At 43.6% G+C, this 19,822-nt stretch overlaps 1 protein-coding gene across 1 annotated transcript in view; it reads left to right on the plus strand.

The window, feature by feature from the left end:
• The window catches only part of ZRANB3 (zinc finger RANBP2-type containing 3), a 217,033-nt gene that overhangs the window by 111,985 nt on the left and 85,226 nt on the right, over positions 1–19,822 (plus strand). Inside the window, exons 4-7 of the mRNA XM_044303246.1 lie at positions 11,172–11,350; positions 11,956–12,187; positions 12,356–12,441; positions 17,328–17,499. Coding sequence (XP_044159181.1) covers positions 11,172–11,350; positions 11,956–12,187; positions 12,356–12,441; positions 17,328–17,499 — 669 coding nt within the window. The remainder of the gene's footprint in view (positions 1–11,171; positions 11,351–11,955; positions 12,188–12,355; positions 12,442–17,327; positions 17,500–19,822) is intronic.

Genomic DNA, 19,822 nt, shown 5'->3' on the forward strand with positions numbered 1-19,822 from the left:
ACTTTAAATAAAATAAAAAAGCTCCACTTTGTGATGTATTCTCTATACGTCCTTATAATAGTGTCCCCTGGTGTTAATTCTGTTTAGTAATGAGCGTGTCCACCTACTGAGGTGGTCGGACATGCTCATTACCATTCTACAACTGCCACCAGCCGTATATAATGTTAAGAGCTGTGAAAGTTAGAGAGAGAGCTGCAGCAACAAGGACAATCCCCTTGAGCTGTGATAGGGAAAGAACTGCTGCAGCAGAAAGGACACGCCCTCTGAACTGCAGCCTGACTAGAATCTAGTAAAGCAGTCGGAGCAATGAATGAGGCTATCTCTGGATCCATGTGAGGGACAGCTTAGTTTATAGGCTCCGGCAGACTGGCCATAGACCAATAAGGGAAATTTTCCTAGGTGGCTGCCGAGCTGTCCGTACCGCCACTTACAGGTACATAATGATCTGATGTTCTCAGCTTTAATTAATGCTGGGAGTATCAGTACTTATGTACCGGACTGGCGCATCAGGAACCTTCCTGAATGCCATTGTATCTCTGTCCTCAGGACGTTGATACAGGTGAATACTGAGGTGGGGCATTGAAGACCATGGTTCCCTGCCCCGCTGTTGTACTACATGGGGCCACTGGTAGGTCTTTCCAGGACCACTTTAAGTTACCAGTCTGCTTTTGGTTCTAGGTTGCTTAAAAAGAGATAGTCATGTCCTGTACAGTGGCATAACCCTTTTAATACCTCATTGTTGCCAAATCGGCATTCATTGTGCTATTTTGCGAGATCCTAAATATTTTGTAAAGACAGGTAATTGGAATGGATGGGGCTCAGCAGCTGAGCGCTCTGTGCGTGTATAATTGTATATGTGTAATGTATAATTACAAACTGTTAATAGAAATTACTTTAAAAAAAATATATTAATGAGATGCAGGTAAATAGGATCCTCCGTTATATGGACTGATTGATTGCCTTCTCTTAGTTTGGATCGACCCAATCGCACCGAGTGGCAGTAAAACTTCAGATGGCTTCAGAGTTTTTAGATGGAAGATGAAATAAATATATTTAATATTCTTTTTATTGATGAAGAAGTCTATGAACTGCATGACGCACACGTATATCTGTTTATCACGGATCCGTGACAGCATCTTTGTGGCCACTGTTTGTGCTGGAATATTATTATTATTATTATTATTATTTATTATTAAAGGGCCATTCATTCCATGGCTCTGTACATATGAATATATTCAAGTGCGGATCCCGCCGGCAGATTGTTTACCTTTAATTATCCGTACCGAGAAGAAATTTGTAGGAGCAGAAATTGGAGCCTTTGTTCCCACATACGAGTTCATTAGAGTAAGATTACGCCGTATAGAGAGAGCATTGTGAATCATCACTTCATCTTCACGCCTGGTCATCAGGTATTACCGCATAGTGTCACACTGTGCAATGGATACCTGCGGCCCGTAAGACGAGCCCACAGCCGCGGAGGATAATTACGCAACCAGAGCTGTTGGCGGCTCGCCACGGCACGAGCCCTCCTGAATTATTAACTCTCAGACTTTGGCATGTTAATGTTAGCAGTGTTAAATTGTTGCAGATTGGTTTGTGCAAAATCCAATAAACAAAAAAATTATACATTTTTGATTCTTGCCAGTGTCCGGTGGTATACACTGTACATTGTCACTTCCAGTGATGCTCCGCATTAGTTTACTTGGCGAATTCATTTTTTGCTGCATCCACTCGCAGCATCCCAGTTTCCTTTTCTCACTAATGACAAGTTACAGGCTCATATCATTAGGCTTCCTTTAGTGAAACCGATCGCCATGGTTATAAATTAGGGAACAGAGTTATTAATAAACCCCCCTTCCCCAAGGATCATGACTTTGGATGTGAGATTAAAGGGTCACCCAGATTTTAACATCACCTCCCACTCTGCTACTTTTAGCCATAGGTTACGTTAAATCTTCCCCCTTTAGCTGTCTGACATTCAAATTTAAAGGATATTAGCTGCCACTACTTGCGGCAGTGTGATCCGGATCCACCGATCTGCATGTGACTAATCATATGTGAGACGCATCCGGATGCGGATCCGTCTCACAAATGCATTGCAAGAACGGATCCGTCTCTCTGCTTGTCATGCGGACAGACGGATCCGTCTTGTATTCCGGCACTAATACATTCTTTTGGGGAAAAATGCCAGATCCTGCATTCTGGCAAATCTTCAGTTTTTTTTTCGCCGGTGATAAAATTTAATATTTTGCCTGGTCACTCAAATTTACTGAACTGAAGACATCCTGATGCATCCTGAACGGTTTACTCTCCATTCAGAATGCACGGGGATAATCCTGATCAGTTCTTTTCCGGTATAGAGCCCCTGTGACGGAACTCAGTGCCGGAAAAGAAAAACGCTAGTGTGAAAGTACCCTTAAGTGGACAAGACGCCTTAAACCAAGTCAATTGCCCACTCTAACAATTCACAGGGTTGATACACCAATATACAGTACGTAACGCTCGTTCTGAGGTTGTGAAATTGTTTAGAACACAAGAAGGCTCTTAAAGTGAAGTTTTAATATATAAAGGACAGTGAATAATACAGTTATCAAAAGGTGAAAATACAATGACATTCAAATATAATGCAAAACATAATACTTTGAAGAAAAAAAAAAAGGATAAAAGAAACGGAGCTAAATACATTACGACATGGTAGAAGTCCGGTTGCCTAGTGGTAGTAGGAAATCAGCCAGTTCATCAAACGAGTTGTCCCCCAAAGAAATTACAAAGCTAAAGGGACACACTCCTTAAGAAGGACTGTAGATTCCACCACTAGTTCTATGCCTCTGATGTCTGGGAGAGGCTCAGGCTACTTTCACACCAGCGTTTTTTGCTGGATCCATCATGGATCAGCAAAAACACTTCCGTTACTGATAATACAACCGTCTGCATCTGTTCTGAATGGATCCAGTTGTATTATCTTTAACATAGCCAAGACGGATCCGTCATGAACACCATTGAAGGTCAATGGGGGATGGACCAGTTTTCTATCGTCAGAGAAAACCGATCCGTCTTGTTCCACACCACATCGCAGACAGAAAAATGCTGCTTGCAACGTTATTCTGTCCGTGATGGGGACGCAACCAAACGTAGCGGAATGCATTCTGGTGCACTCCGTTCCCTTCAGTTCAGTTTTGTCCCCATTAACAATGAATGGGGACAAAACTGAATCGTTCCCCCCTCCGCTATTAAGATCCTATGGTGGTTCTCAATAGCGTAGAGTAAAGTGCAAGTGTGAAAGTAGCCTAATGTTTATGCTAATGGACCTAATGTTTATGATAATGGGCTTTTCTGAGGTCCGTTCTTGGCTCAGAATCTGATATATTTTCTTGTCGACGTCCTACCACTTTCATCCAACCCTCAGAAAGTTACGCACACGTGCCTATCAAGCATGGAGGGGTTAGAGACAGTACAGGGTGCGTCCTTTAATTGCCACATCTTGAAAAGCTCTGATTGAGGTGATGTTATCAAAGGTGATGCCGGTAGGTGGCCTGATCCCAATCATGAGCAGTACACTGCCAAGTTATGGATTATGTCCAGTATTCCTTTTATTAATATTCGTCTGTATGGTTTTTGATACATGACCCCTTCTGCAGTTCATAGTATGTTCTACCTGACCTTTCAAATTACTCTACCAGGTCTAAGCGCCCTGTGGACATTTCTAATGCTAAGATGGGGTTTCTGATGGTTAATCTATTGTCTGAGTGAAGTTGTTCTGCTCCCCTGGTTTTGGTTAGACAGACTTTGTGTTCAGGTTTTGGGAATAAGACATGAACGATTTTATATCCAGCTACAAGAATGTCCGGTGGGTCTTCACCTATTTGACCATCTACATTTATTTTGATATCTATACCGTCACACTGCCTGTGAACCATAGTATCCCAGAGGATGCTTCTGTGAACCAGTGTTACTGTGAAGAAGCTCCCTCCTTCGGAGGAGAAACTCTTCACATACTTGCAAAACCTGGGAGATGTTGCTTGTAAACCGATATAACTTGGAAGCTACTGCCCATGAACTGGCCTCACTTTGAAGAGACTCCCTGCGAACTGGTGTAATTAGGAAGCTGTTCCCTGTGAACCTCACTTCGAAGAGAATCTCCAAGAACTGGAGTAACTTGGAAACTGCTCCCTTGGTAGTGGCCTCATTTTGAAGAGACTCCCCATCAATTGGAGTAAGGCTACTTTCACACCTGCGGCACTGAGATTTGGCCGCCTGATCGAGCAGAGAATGTCGAGAATAGGCCTGACACAAACCGCAGCAAGCAGAGGTTTGTGCCCAGCCAATTCTTGGCATTTTTGCTAGAATGTGGCTAGATATCTGCCGGGTCCCATTATACTTAATAAGGCCAGCGGGCATTGCGGTTGCATCCGGCAGTGCCGGATCCAGAGAATTCTGTCAGCCTGTTCTCTACTGGAACAGCCTGCCCAAATACACGCCATAGGTGTGAAAGTAGCCTAACTTTGTCGACGCTCCCTGTGAACTGGAGTAACTTGGCAGAATCTCTTTATTAAACGGGCATAACTTAGAGGAAGCTCCACATTAAAGGGGTTATTCAACCCCTTTAATGACCCCCTAATGCCCAGGCACCTCATAAAGGTTAAGCCTCATGCAGAGGTCCGTGGAACATGGTCCATGAGATACCGGACTGGCATTGCAGGAGCGCACGGTGTCATAGCAACCAACGATGCCGTGCGCTCCTGCAATGCCAGTCCGGTATCTCACGGACCTTGTTTCACGGACGTCTGCATGAGGCTTTATACTTGCTCGGCACCCGTGTTGCTCTGGCTCCCCGCACGGCCGCCACAGCATCTCCCCGTCGCGCGGCTCAAAACATATTTTTTTTTTCCCTAAAGGTATGCAAGCACGACCACCACTGCTGGTTTGCAGGGTGGTCGTAAACATGGAAACATGCAGTGTATAATATGGTGGAAAAATGAATCCAGCCATCAAAGGAAGCAATATGGATAATAATACATGAATAAGTGGCTTGTATTAACTTTATCTACATAATACATACTATATGCTGAAATGAGGCAACCCCTTTTTTGTTACGCCCGTGCTTTAATGCCTTTCACTTTATTACCAAACACCTTAAATAACATTTGCACATTGCAGTTTTGGAGCCCTAAAGCTAAAGTTTGAGAACAAAAATAATTTTGCAGCTTAACCTTTAGAAGATTAGCAGGTGACATTTCAATTGAAGAAGGCTTTATAGGCCATTTGACCTCAAGTGATGTCTTGATATCAAGGAGGATGTGTCTACAACGCAGAGCTCTGACGGGACGCGTTTCTGTGATTGTCTTTTTACTTTGACGATCATTGCCCTCTAAAATATACATTTTCCATCTAAAACAAGTTCTTGGGTCGACCTTTTCTGGTAAAAGCTTTTAGGCAAAGTTTTACTCATTCTTGGAAAATGGTGAAAACCACTATGGATTTGTTAGGGTGGTCCCAAAAATAAGTGCAGTACGACTGCTTCCTCCTTACCATATTCCCTATATTGTTGTCCAGACGTCACAGTCCCCACTCTATGAAGCAGAGTAAAAACTGCTGCAAAGAGTGACTACCGGTCTGGTAGACTTATAGTGAGCATGCATTTCAAGGTTACATGTCCATTTTGACTGCGCACACACTCCTTGGTGAGAGCAGCTGATGGGTGGGAGCCAGGGGTGAGAGGGCCGTAGACGTGCAGCAGTCAGATGAGACAAACATTTTAGGGGTAATGTCTTCGAATTCATCTTGTAGTCTCCTATTTCCAAATCTGCAAGCACTCATGGTTAGCATGCCTGTATTGCTGCAAAATTAGATTTGCAGTACACAGCTGTGAATCTGGGTAACCTGGAAGAAGGCTCTTCTAAACTTTTGTAATCAAGAAGAAAATCAGTGTGGACGGACGCGACCTGGAAGAAGCTCTGTGAGCTTTCATAGCCTGGACGAAGCACCCTCTGGACCAAGGTAACTGGGATGAAGAACCATGTGAACCTGCATAACCTGGAAGAAGCTCCCTGTGAACCTTCATAACGTTGACAAAACTCCTTATGGACTAGTCACTGGAATGAAGAACCATTCAAACCTTCATAACGTTGACAAAACTCCCTGTGGATCAGTCACTGGAATGAAGAACCATTCAAACCTTCATAACGTTGACAAAACTCCCTGTGGATCAGTCACTGGAATGAAGAACCATTCAAACCTTGATAATGTTGACAGAGCTCCCGGTGGACCAGAGTCGCTGGAATGAAGAACCATTCAAACCTTCATAACGTTGACAAAACTCCCTGTGGATCAGTCACTGGAATGAAGAACCATTCAAACCTTGATAATGTTGACAAAGCTCCCTGTGGATCAGTCACTGGAATGAAGAACCATTCAAACCTTGATAATGTTGACAAAGCTCCCTGTGGATCAGTCACTGGAATGAAGAACCATTCAAACCTTCATAACGTTGACAAAGCTCCCTGTGGACCAGAGCCACTGGAATGAAGAACGATTCAAACCTTCATAACGTTGACAAAGCTCCTTATGGACCAGAGCCACTGGAATTAAGAACCATTCAAATCTTCATAACGTTGACAAAGCTCCCTGTGGACCAGAGTCACTGGAATGAAGAACCATTCAAACCTTCATAACGTTGACAGCTCCCTGTGGACTAGCATAACCTGGATGAATCTTTCTGCATAACATGGACAAAGTTCCCTTTGGCCTAGGATAAGGGTACTTTCACATCTGTCTTTGCTGGATCTTTCAGGGGATCAGGAAAAACGCATCCGGTCAATAATTCAACCATCTGCCTGCGTTCAGAAAGGATCCAGTTAGGCTGCCTTTCTCATTATCTAAGCATATGCCCATATGGGGACACCCCGAATTTATGGAAGGGAGAATGAACATACAATTCCGGGACTGGAGAACCAAAGGAATACGCTTGGTGGGTGATTTGTGGCACAATGCAGAGCATAGATATCTTAATTTTGATGAATTGTGCACCAAGTATGAGCTGAATTCCAGGTCATTATTTTTGGCATATCGTCAGGTATATAGTTTTTTGAAAGGTAGGGTGATTGACCTTAGTAAAGAATTTCCCACAACTAGGTTTGACCCTATGCTAGGCACGACCACAGCCTCATTATCCTTGTCAGATCTCCAAGGTAGACTACAAGATGCTAGGCAGGTGACCTTCCCTATTCAGCCATTCAAAGCTTGGGATAAAGAGCTTGATAGACAAGGAATCCACGAGAATATTCTGAGGGGATGGCTATGTCTAAGGAACTCGACTCCCAATGAGATATGGCGGGAGACTCAGTTCAAATTAGTACATAGGGCGATCTACGGGGTCTACAATACGAGACCAGCGATTCTGGCAAATAAGATTACACATTGCCCAAAGTGTGCATTAGAGAACTCCAACTTAATTTCACGGGTTGTGGAATTGTCCGGAGGTAGTGGTTTTCTGGACATCCTTTATAAAGTGGTTAAAAGAGGTGATGCATATTACGATATCGCTAACACCGGACCTTCTGCTGTTCTATTTTTATCCTGAGGGTACAAAGATAACACAAATTGCCCATGTCTGCATCATGGCGGCAAAACGGTGCATATTGAAAAACTGGCTATCCCAAACAGTTCCCTCAATTGGGGAAGTCATCTCCCAAGTAAAGTGGTGCCTGTATAGGGAAATCTATGCGGCAGATTGTAACAATTTGTGATTATTCATATGAAAAAGTGTACAGGATATAAGTATGTATTTTGTTGAGCACAAATGCCGTACTATGATCTTTTTCAATGTATGTATGATACTATGAAAATCTGGATTTATGTATCTTGTGCTTACAATGGTTGCTGCTGATTTAAATACTTTAATAAAAATTTGGTAAAAAAAAAAAAAAAAGAAAGGATCCAGTTGTATTATCTGTAAAATGACTGAGATGGATCCAGCACTAAAACCATTGTAAGTCAATGAGTGCCGGATTGTATTTCATGCTGAATCCGTCTCCCATAATGCACTCAAAAGCGGTTTTGTGTGCTTGAACGGAATGCATTCTGGTGCACTCCGTTCCGTTGAGTTCAGTTTTGTCCCCATGGACAGCGCTTTTGTTTGCGTGAACGGAATGCATTCTGAGATCCTATGACGGATCTCAATACCGATCTCTAACGCCTGCAGCGTTTTGCTGTGCGCTTGATGAAACTGAGCCAAATCCATCCTGGCACACACTACGCAATGGAAGTCAATAGGCACGGATCAGTTTTCTCTGACACAATCTGGCACAATAGAAAACGGATCCGTCCTCCATTGACTTTCAGTGGAGTTAATAACGGATGCATGCGGTTGTATTATTATAATGGATCAGTTTTTGCAGATCCATGTTGGATCCGCCCAAAACGTGAGTGTGAAGGTAGCCTAATGCACCGTCTGAACCTGTAAAATTGGGAAGAAGTTCCCCATGAACCTACTTGATGTGGAAACAACTCCTTTTGGACCGTCATAACCTGTGCCCTGTAGATCATGACAAGCTGGGGGAAGCCGTCTGTAGACCGGCATAACCTAGAGGATGCTCCCTGTAAAAAAAAAAAAAAGCTTAAAGGGGTTGTCCGGGTTCAGAGCTGAACCCGGACATACCCTTATTTTCACCCCCGCAGCCCTCCTGAGCCTAGTATCGGAGCATCTCGTGCTCCGATGCGCTCCAGTGCCCTGCGCTAGATCGCGCAGGGCACAGGCTCTTGTGTTTACAATAACACACTGCCGGGCGGTAACTTCCGCCCAGCAGTGTGTTCGGTGATGTCACCGGCTCTGAGGGGCGGGCTTTAGCTCTGCCCTAGCCGTTTTACTGGCTAGGGCAGAGCCAAATCCCGCCCATCAGTGCCGGTGACGTCACCGGGGTTCCTGTCTGCCCCATAGAGAGCCCCGGTACGTCACCGGAACTCAGAAAAATGCCTTTGCCCTGCGCGATTTAGCGCAGGGCAAAGGAGAGCATCGGAGCATGAACTGCTCCGATGCTCATGTCAGGGGGGCTGCCGGGGTGAAAATGGAAGGATGTCCAGGTTCAGCTCTGAACCTGGACAACCCCTTTAACCTGGGAGAAATTACCTGTGTACCCTTGGCGAAGCTTCCACCTCCTAAAGTATTTTGCATCTCAGTGTCATGTCTGGTAGATGTGATCTGCATGTAACAGTGCAGTCTAGCAGCAATACGATAGATAGGGGCGCACTGTGCACGGCGGCGTTCCTGTGCCGGAGTCTGCAGCGCACATTATCTTTCATAGCTAATGACTTTATTCATTGAGCGGCACATCCCTGTATTGATCACAGCAGAGATCGTGGAGGGGTCTAATCACTTCTCTCGATTTCATTAGACGCGCCGCATCATTTATTGTATGAATTATTTATTCCAAATATTTATACTTTGTGTGGGAGGGAAGATGATGAGGGTTCCGCTTTCTGAAAATCTATTGTTTCCAGGCTTATTTCTTTTAATATTTGGCTTTGTCTTAGACAATGATCAGTAATTCCCCCCAGGTTTTCTTTCCTCCACATTCTGCACCATGTTGATGTTAAAGGTTTTGCCCTACGAAAAATATTCTGCAGTTTTCACACCAGCACCTGGATCTGAATACTTTTGTAATTGCATGTAATTAAAAATGTAGTATAGTCGCTGAGTTATTCAATGAAATGTATCTGTACAGCGCCACCTCCTCCTTGTACTTTATAAAGGGTATGGCCACTTCTGGACACAGGTGTTATGGTCCCTTTATAATCTACTGTACATATAGGTAACTAGCTTTATCTAATTGCATTACTGATCCCAAATTACAGACTGTATTAACCTGACCACTCACATTCAATAGTTATCAGTCAAATAATCACATGGACACAGTTCTTTCCTGACGTACGGCAAAAATATTCAGTTCTCCCCGACATGTCTTATTAGAGTAGGAATCTACCCATACACATTACATCGTTTGCTACACTCACTATTCTGCTGGTGGAGTCACTATGTACATTACATTACATTACTTATCCTGTACTGACCCTGAGTTACATAATGTATTATACTCCAGAGCTGCACTCACTATTCTGCTGGTGCAGTCACTGTGTACATACATTACTTATCCTGTACTGACCCTGAGTTACATAATGTATTATACTCCAGAGCTGCACTCACTATTCTGCTGGTGCAGTCACTGTGTACATACATTACTTATCCTGTACTGATCCTGAGTTACATCCTGTATTATACTCCAGAGCTGCACTCACTATTCTGCTGGTGCAGTCACTGTGTACATACATTACTTATCCTGTACTGATCCTGAGTTACATCCTGTATTACACTCCAGAGCTGCACTCACTATTCTGCTGGTGCAGTCACTGTGTACATACATTACTTATCCTGAGTTACATCCTGTATTATACTCCAGAGCTGCACTCACTATTCTGCTGGTGCAGTCACTGTGTACATACATTACTTATACTGTACTGATCCTGAGTTACATCCTGTATAATACTCCGGAGCTGCACTCACTATTCTGCTGGTGCAGTCACTGTGTACATACATTATGTTACTTATCCTGTACTGATCCTGAGTTACATCCTGTATTATACTCCAGAGCTGCATTCATAATCCTACTGTGTTTTTTTTTTTTTTTTTTTTTATTGTTGCCAGACAAACCGATAACAGGCAAGCTGAGCTATAATGAAATTTCACAGTTTGGTTACCAACACCAGTTTATTATACCATACCCTAGTATAAAGGCTGCAATTCCTAGAGTGTAAATCACCAGATTAAGCCACTGAACAAGCAGAAAACACTGAAAGATTTCAGCTCTGGAGCCTGTAGGAATGTGAATCCTTATTTTCGGTATTAAAAAAATAGTATCATCGACATCTTACCCCATAAATTAATAAAACTGCACTTTTAGGAGATTAAGTGACCCTCTAAGCAAAACTGTTTTGGGGGTGGAGTTCCACTTAAAGATATCTATTGTGTCAGTCCTGACTTTAGTCTGTTTTCAGGATTAAATTTAATTCACATTTTTTTTCTTGTGAGAGGAAGAGAAGTAGATAAGTTGAAAGTCCTAGTTTAAGAGACTGTGCCCCCAACAACTCAGACAATTGAAGTGAATGTGTATATTTTTCAGATGGGCCTCGGGAAAACTCTCCAGGCGATTGCCGTGGCTTTTTGCTACCGCGAAGAATGGCCGCTGCTCATTGTTGTTCCCTCCTCCTTGAAGTATCCATGGATTGAAGAAATGGAGAAGTGGATCCCGGAGCTGGGACCAGAGGACATAACAGTCATTGAGAACAAGACAGATGTTGGGTAATTATCAAGCCACCCAAAAATTTTAGGCTAGGTTCACATCTGCTATGAAGGATCCATTAATGCAACCTAGATGTATCCTTGTGTCCTGTTTTATCTGTCACTGTGTACATACGTTACTTCTCCTGTACTAATCCTGAGTTACATCCTGTATTATACTCCAGAGCTGCACTCACTATTCTGCTGGTGGAGTCACTGTGTACATACATTACTTATCCTGTACTGATCCTGAGTTACATCCTGTATTATACTCCAGAGCTGCACTCACTATTCTGCTGGTGGAAATCTCTGATTGCTGTCAATGAATGGAAGCTTCCATTATTTTCTTCCCATTGTTGAGTATCAGTCATGGTTTCACGGGTACATGGCTTGTTACAGAACATTTTTCCAAGTAGTAAGTTGTGACCTATATGATTGTCACATTACTGGGTTCATCCTCTACAGGTAAAAAGTAAAAATCTTTCTATTCACTGACAGCAAGCAAAGATATTTTACTGCACTACAGTTATTTCACACTACTATTGCTGAGTATCCATTTCCTGGAGTTATCGCATGTATTCCTGACATCAGCGAGGCTCTAACCATGGCTTCCATTCTGTGCTCAGGAGGATATCCACTTGCAAAGTGACGGTTTTGGGGTACGGCCTATTAACCGCCGACGCGAAGACGCTGATCGACGCCCTGTATAAGCAGCACTTCAGAGTAGTTCTAGTGGACGAGTCTCACTACATGAAATCACGAAACGCTTCTCGGAGCAAACTTCTGCTGCCGATTGTCCAGAAAGCGACAAGAGCCCTTCTTCTCACCGGGACGCCGGCGCTCGGAAGACCCGAGGAGGTAAGTGAATTTGCAGCAGCCTCCTCTTCTTCTTCGCCCCCCTCCCCTCCTCTTCTCTCCTTCTTATGGCTGCACAGGATTTTCAGTTTCTTAGCGACCTTAAAAAAAACAAAAACTCCCCGTTACAAGTGAATGATATTTACAGAGGATGTCCCCCCTTCTTCCCAGCTTTATATGCAGATCGATGGACTGTTCCCTAGACTATTCGGAACGTGGACGGAATATGCCAAGAAATACTGTAACGCTCATGTCAGGTATCCGGGGTCATTCATTCTGCTAATCGCCAGCATGTGCTGTTATTGAATTTAATGCGGGGGAGGGTCCGTGTTCTAAATTATCTTACCTGTGCGTGTGTTACCTCGAGACCAATTACTTAGCCGTGCCGGGTATGGAAATGTGTCTTGTGAGCGTTTACATCAATTCTCAAAGTATCGCCCTATAGCCCCCAAATTCCATACAAATGAGTGGAATATTAATATGAAATAATATTGTTGTATCTTCAGCATCGATCAGGGGTGGCCAACCTGCGGCCCTCCAGCTGTTGTAGAACTACAATTCCCACAAGGCTCTGCTATAGGCTGATAGCTGTCGGCAGTCTGGGCATGCTGGGAGTTGTAGTTTTTCAACAACTGAAGAGCCTCAGCTTGCCCATCCCTTGTATAGACCAGATCCGGGGGGGTTTTAACTGCCGGCACCCCCGCCGATCAGCTGAAGCGGCCATGGTGCTCCGGCGAACGCAGCGGACTCATCCTAGACCAGGTCGCGTGGCCTCTGCGCAGCTCAGTCCCATTGAAATGAATGGGCCTGGACTGCAACACCATGCACAGCCACTATACAATGTGCGGCGCTGTGCTGGGAGGGAGGCCGCAGTGCTCATCACCGCATCCTCTCCTATCAACTAATCGGCAGGTGTCTGACCCCCACCCATCCTGAGCTTCGGCCATCATCATTTAAAGGGAACCTGTCACCAGGGTTTTGTGTATAGAGCTGAGGACATGGGTTGCAAGATCACCGCTAGCACATCCGCAATACCCAGTCCCCATAGCTCTGTGTGCTTTTATTGTGTAAAAAAACTTGAGATGAGTCCTGTGTGTGAGATGAGTCGGGGACAGGACTCATCTCAGGTTAATTTGCATATGTATCAAATCGTTTTTTTTTTTACACAATAAAAGCACACAGAGCTATGGGGACTGGGTATTGCGTATGTGCTAGCGGTGATCTAGCAACCCATGTCCTGAGCTCTGTACACAAAATCCCGGTGACAGGTTCGCTTTAACTCCTGGAAAGGCAAACCCCTTTAAATTGACATTAAACTTCTTTGTACACCCCTTTAACTCGTCTAGTCCTGCCTGCCGAATTTTGACGACGGGACGTCCAGGTCCCTGAAGTCTTTTCCGTGGTATTTTTGTGGCTCAAGCTACTCAATCAGACAGCTGAATATTGGGTCCTCTATATAGGAGCGAGCGGGTTTTCTATCTTCTCACATATACAGCCCGGTCTTCGTCCTGTTGGTCATATGATCACTGTAATGCTGATACTGGCAGGCTGACGCTGGGTTTAAAGGGGGTGACCTGACTATTTGTAACTCAGCTATGGGGGTCCGACCCCCGAGACCCCCTCTGATCAGCTTTTGTGAGAAAGGCCGACGCTCCTGTGAGAGCTGCGCCCTTCTTGCTGCCTACTGTGGTTGCAGCTCCGTCCTATTCAAAGGTAAGTAGAGAGTGAGCCTTCTCAAACAGCTGATCGACAGGAATCCCGGGTGTTGGACCACCACCGATGAGATGCTGGTAACCTACCCAGAGGACAGGTCAGGGATGGCCAACCTGAAGCTCTCCAGCTGTTGCAAAACTACAACTCCCAGCATGCCCAGACTTACTACAGCTAGGATAAGTCATCAGTTGCTAAGTCTCTGTTTCTTGGTGGGAGGGAATAACGTCCCTTTAATTGACCTTTGTGGGGCAGGGTGTAAAATAAAATAATAAAAGTAAAATAACCAGAAATAAAGTAAATAAAACGCGCACACAAAAATGCTCTCACTCATCCCTGCACCACCCGCTGTGGTACCTGTGACCAGTGCCCGATTCCCCAGAATTGGACAAGTAATACTTTCCATATAAGCAATTGTTGATGAATAACACTTATTACTGCTAGAATGTAAAAAAGCATATTACATTGCCTGACACCCCTCTGGTCACCAGTGCATCAGTTGTCAGCTTTCTTATGCTCCTTTACTGTACAGAAGTTTTTGTAGGAGGCCTGTCTGCTTTCCTGACATGTCTTAGTAAATTCTTGAATTTGCTATAAAATGCCAACTTTAGAGCATCCTGTCTTACAATTTTGCATTGGTCCCTACCTCTGTTATTCCTCCTGGTCATTCGGGTGTTAACTTCCACGGCCTGACACAGTCCCATCAGTGCTGAGAGTAAGGCCCCTTTCACACGGGCGAGTATTCCGCGCGGATGCGTGAGTTGAACGCATTGCACCCGCACTGAATACCGACCCATTCATTTCTATGGGGCTGTTCACATGAGCGGTGATTTTCACACATCACTTGTGCGTTGCGTGAAAATCGCAGCATGCTCTATATTCAGCGTTTTTCACGTAATGCAGGCTCCATAGAAGTGAATAGGGTTGCCTGAAAACCGCAAGCATCCTCAAGCAAGTGCGGATGCGGTGCGATATTTACACACGGTTGCTAGGAGACGATCGGGATGGAGACCCGATCATTATTATTTTCCCTTATAACATGGTTATAAGGGAAAATAATAGCATTCTGAATATAGAATGCATAGTACAATAGCGCTGGAGGGGTTAAAAAATAAAATTTTAACTCGCCTTAATCCACTTGCTCGCGCAGCCGGCATCTCCTTCTGTCTTCATCTTAGCTCTGTGTAGCAACAAGGACCTTTGGTGACGTCACAGTCATCACATGATCTTTTACCATGGTGATGGATCACGTGATGACCGGAGTGACGTCACCACAGGTCCTGTTGCTACACAAAGCTAAGATGAAGACAGAAGGAGATGCCGGCTACGCGAGCAAGTGGACTAAGGTGAGTTAAATTTTATTTTTTTAACCCCTCCAACGCTATTGTACTATGCATTCTATATTCAGAATGCTATTATTTTCCCTTATAACCATGTTATAAGTGAAAATAATACAATCTACAGAACACCGATCCCAGACCCGAACTTCTGTGAAGAAGTTCTGGTTTGGGTACCAAACATGCGCGATTTTTCTCACGCGAGTGCAAAACTCATTACAATGTTTTGCACTCGCGCTGAAAAATCGCGGGTGTTCCCGCAACGCACCCGCACCTTTTCCCGCAACGCCCGTCTGAAAGAGGCCTAAGGAGACTGTGTGGACACAGTTTACTGATATATGCCGGGGGTAACGTCCAGTTGGCCATTTAGTCATACATTTCCAGGAGGAATAATAGAGGAGTGACTTATAAAATACATTTTTCTGTTATTTTTTTTTTTAATTTTTTGCGGGTAATGCATGTGTTTAATGAAGCAGACATGTCAGGAGAGTCGATGGGTTCCGTCTGAGTAGGCACGCCCGGTCGGCCATCATGGAGAGGTGCTGGAGCTTTAACGACCACCATGTGTATTTCTCTAATGAGGAGTTTGCAGTAATACAAAGGCAGAGGATGTGTCACTGTATAGAGGGGCAAGTTTAGATCTCCTTTAGTAGTCGAGGACAGCTTGTGACAACCCAGTGTCAGCTGTAGTAGTTGTCAGCCACTCGCTCAGTGCTGTATGGTAGATCTGCCTGGCTACATTGTAATTCATGCATCGCTGCGTTACGAGGTGGATTCGCTGCTCTTCGGGTGCCGTGTGGGAGCTCTTCGGGTGCCGTGTGGGAGCTCTTCTGGTGGCCATGTGGTTGTCACCCAGCTTTCCCGGGCTACGGAATAGCAAATTTACCAGGTCAGGCCATGTTTCCACTCTCATATTGCAAATGTGCTATTGGAAAGCTGTGTGAAAGGCCCTGTGAGACCCGTCATGGCGGCTGTCACCCAGATTTTCCAGAAAGAGATACAACCCAGAGGCGTCTAATTCTGAATGGAATTATTCATAACTTGGCAGGGTAGAAGATGACCCCCTTAAACTGGACCTTTCACCTCTCCTGACAAGTCTGTTTTTATTAAATAATTATATTCCCAATAAAATAACAAAGCTGGAGCTTGTTTTCCCAGAATGTTACATTGTGCTGTCCCTCTGTTATTCCTTCTGGAAACTGGATGTTACTAATCCCCTACACACTGTCCTGTCACCCTGTGGGGGAAAGGGAGTGGGAACGCCCAGTTGTGAGTTTATTTATAGAGTTCCCAGAGGTGTAACAGAGGAACAGCCCAGTGTAGAATTCTAAGAAACGATCCTCCAACATTTGTTCTGATGGATCTTTGATCTCTTAACACGCTTTGACGTACGTGTCCTCGGCGTGGCCAGAAGTGAATGGGGCAGTAACCATGAACGGAACGTTCACTACACGCATTGGACTGAGCTGTAGTTCCAGAAATACTGCAAAACAGCGGGGGACCTCTACTGGGCATAGGCCATCAATATAAAAAAATCCAGATGACCCCGTTAAGGCCTGGATCTTAAGGGGTTAAACAGAATTTCACGTAGAGTTTTTACGTAGAATTTCAGCTCCTGTTTACTTTCCCTCCATTGTAAGGAATCTTCCCCTTATGCAAGACGCCGCCCGAGGCCATCGCTCTGCACGCCCTATTAATGTATGTAACTGGGGCTCCACATTAAATAGGAGTTAATGCTTTGCGTGGAGCATTCAAGACCCCGGCTCTTCCCAACTTAGCTAAAAATGCCATAAAAATGTAATTGAATTCACCGGCTGCTGCTGATACTGGTCTGCAGCGAGCTCTGCAGCAGGAGATGAAAGCGGCCTCTGGGAACCCGATCTCACGCTCCACAACAAAGATGCGGCTGGTGTTTAAGCAATGTATTCTAATAACAGGTGCCCCGGCTCTCCAAGATCATTAATGCCGCCAAACCCTTCCATGTCAACGAGAGCCGCTATCAATTGCTCTCTAACTCATCTGACGACCCTGCAGCCTGCGGACTGTTTAACATTCAAGTGTTTTAAAAAAATAAATTTTTCTCCCCTTCCCCCAAGGTATTTCGGCAATAGGACTCAGTGGGATTACAGAGGAGCCTCCAATTTAGATGACTTACACCAGCGATTAAGCAGCATCATGATCAGGCGATTGAAGAATGAGGTTCTAACCCAGCTACCGCCCAAAATCAGACAGCGGATACCCTTTGATCTGCCGAAGGACGTGGCCAAGGTGGGGTCTCCGCACAACGTTCCCCGAGTGTATTGTTTGGTATCTTAAAGTGATACATGCAACACCATAGCAATAAAACATTACATGTAGCATGCAAAATCTTCTATTTAGAAAGCAATACCAGATGCTATTTTTTTTTTATTATCCTGAATGGAGGGGATAAATGTCCATCGTACCTAAAGGTGGAGCACAGGCTAATGTACTGTGTATAATCTGTAAATACTAGACTATAACTACTATAATACTGCCTCCTATGTACAAGAATATAACTGCTATAATACTGCCTCCTATGTACAGGAATATAACTACTATAATACTGCTCCTATGTACAGGAATATAACTACTATAATACTGCTCTTATGTTCAAGAATATAACTACTATAATACTGCTCCTATGTACAAGAATATAACTACTATAATACTGCCTCCTATGTACAATAATATAACTACTATAATACTGCTCCTATGTACAGGAATATAACTGCTATAATACTGCCTCCTATGTACAAGAATATAACTACTATAATACTGCCTTCTACGTACAAGAATATAACTACTATAATACTACTCCTATGTACAATAATATAACTACTATAATACTGCTCCTATGTACAGGAATATAACTGCTATAATACTGCCTCCTATGTACAAGAATATAACTGCTATAATACTGCCTCCTATGTACAAGAATATAACTACTATACTACTGATACTATGTACAAGAATATAACTACTATAATACTGCCTCCTATGTACAAGAATATAACTACTATAATACTGCTCCTATGTACAAGAATATAACTACAATAATACTGCTCCTATGTACAAAAATATAACTACTATAATACTGCTCCTATGTACAAGAATATAACTACTATAATACTGCTCCTATGTACAAAAATATAACTACTATAATACTGCCTCCTATGTACAAGAATATAACTACTATAATACTGCTCTTATGTATAATAATATAACTGCTATAATGCTGCCCTCTTTGGGTACATAAGTTCATACATTTTCTGCAGGTTCCCATAACTAGATATAGGGGAGTGAAGTAGCTGTTATGTCGGATATTTTCCTGCACCTCCGGTCACTCATCTCCCTGAGGATTGTCACGAGTCACGACTTATATTCTACTTCTATTACCCTGCGCAACAATGATTTTGCTACTGGAAGAAAAACATTTTATACTAAAATGAGCGCGCTGATTACAAATATGAACTCGGAATTTGCCTGACACAACAAAATTTTAAGTTATACATGCAAAGCCTATTCAGTTATAATAATTAATTATATTGCTGACATGTTTGGACGCACTCAGGCTGATGTCAGCAGTAAGTATATAAGGCAAGCTGGACAGATTTTGATAAAGTGATCTGTTATAGTGCTATCAGTTTTAAAACGTAAAGGGTAACTGTCATGTTTTCATAAAAAAATACATTTTAGCATATGTTACAGCTGCAGCAGCATTATGCATAAATCAATCTTTAGTTCCTTCACATACTATTGTTTTCCCTTAGTTACGGCTGTTTAAACTTTTACAATATGAGGACCTTCTCAAGATAGCTCCTATGCCAGTTCTCTGAGGCCAAAACTGCTTTCCCTCACTTCACATACACACTTGCTGTAGTCAGCAGCTCCCTGGCAGCCAATCAGATTGGATTACTGAGAGACACGCCTCCTCACTCTGAAGCCTAATGCAGGCACGCAGTGTGAAGGACCGCCCCTCCGTCTTCCTAGCCGGAGACAGATGAGCCCTAGCAATGGTCTTTTAAGGGAGCAGTGGAAAGAGACAGAGGACATTAATGAAGCTGTTATTATGAGGTAATTACAGATCTTTTGGCAATCATTGACAGACTAACTCAGGTATATATGCCTGGCTCTAATAAACTAGCAAATAAAAATAAATAAATATGACCGTTACCCTTTAAGATGGAAAAACACAAATGTGTTAACGATCCAGACAATTTCTGCTACATATGTGGCAAATACACTACTTATGATCAGCGCAAGAATCTGACAAAGCGAGTGCGTCTTGCTACAAGTATTACTTTGACTGTAAAATTGGAGATCAAGATAAAAGCCGGGCACCTCGTGTTTGTTGCACTGTGTGTTACTCTGGGCTAACGCAGTGGTTCAATGGTAAATGGAAAGGAATGGCTTTTGCAGTGCCTATGGTTTGGTGTGAGCAGAAAAATCACCATTCAGACTGTTATTTTTGCATGACTAAAATCGCCGGATATTCAAAGAGAAACAAGTCACAATTTGTGTATCCTGACTCTGAGTCTGCTCATAAACCAGTACCACGCGATGTAGAGAA

Source organism: Bufo gargarizans, chromosome 8 (genome assembly GCF_014858855.1).
Source record: "Bufo gargarizans isolate SCDJY-AF-19 chromosome 8, ASM1485885v1, whole genome shotgun sequence".
In the NCBI taxonomy this organism is placed as follows: domain Eukaryota; kingdom Metazoa; phylum Chordata; class Amphibia; order Anura; family Bufonidae; genus Bufo; species Bufo gargarizans.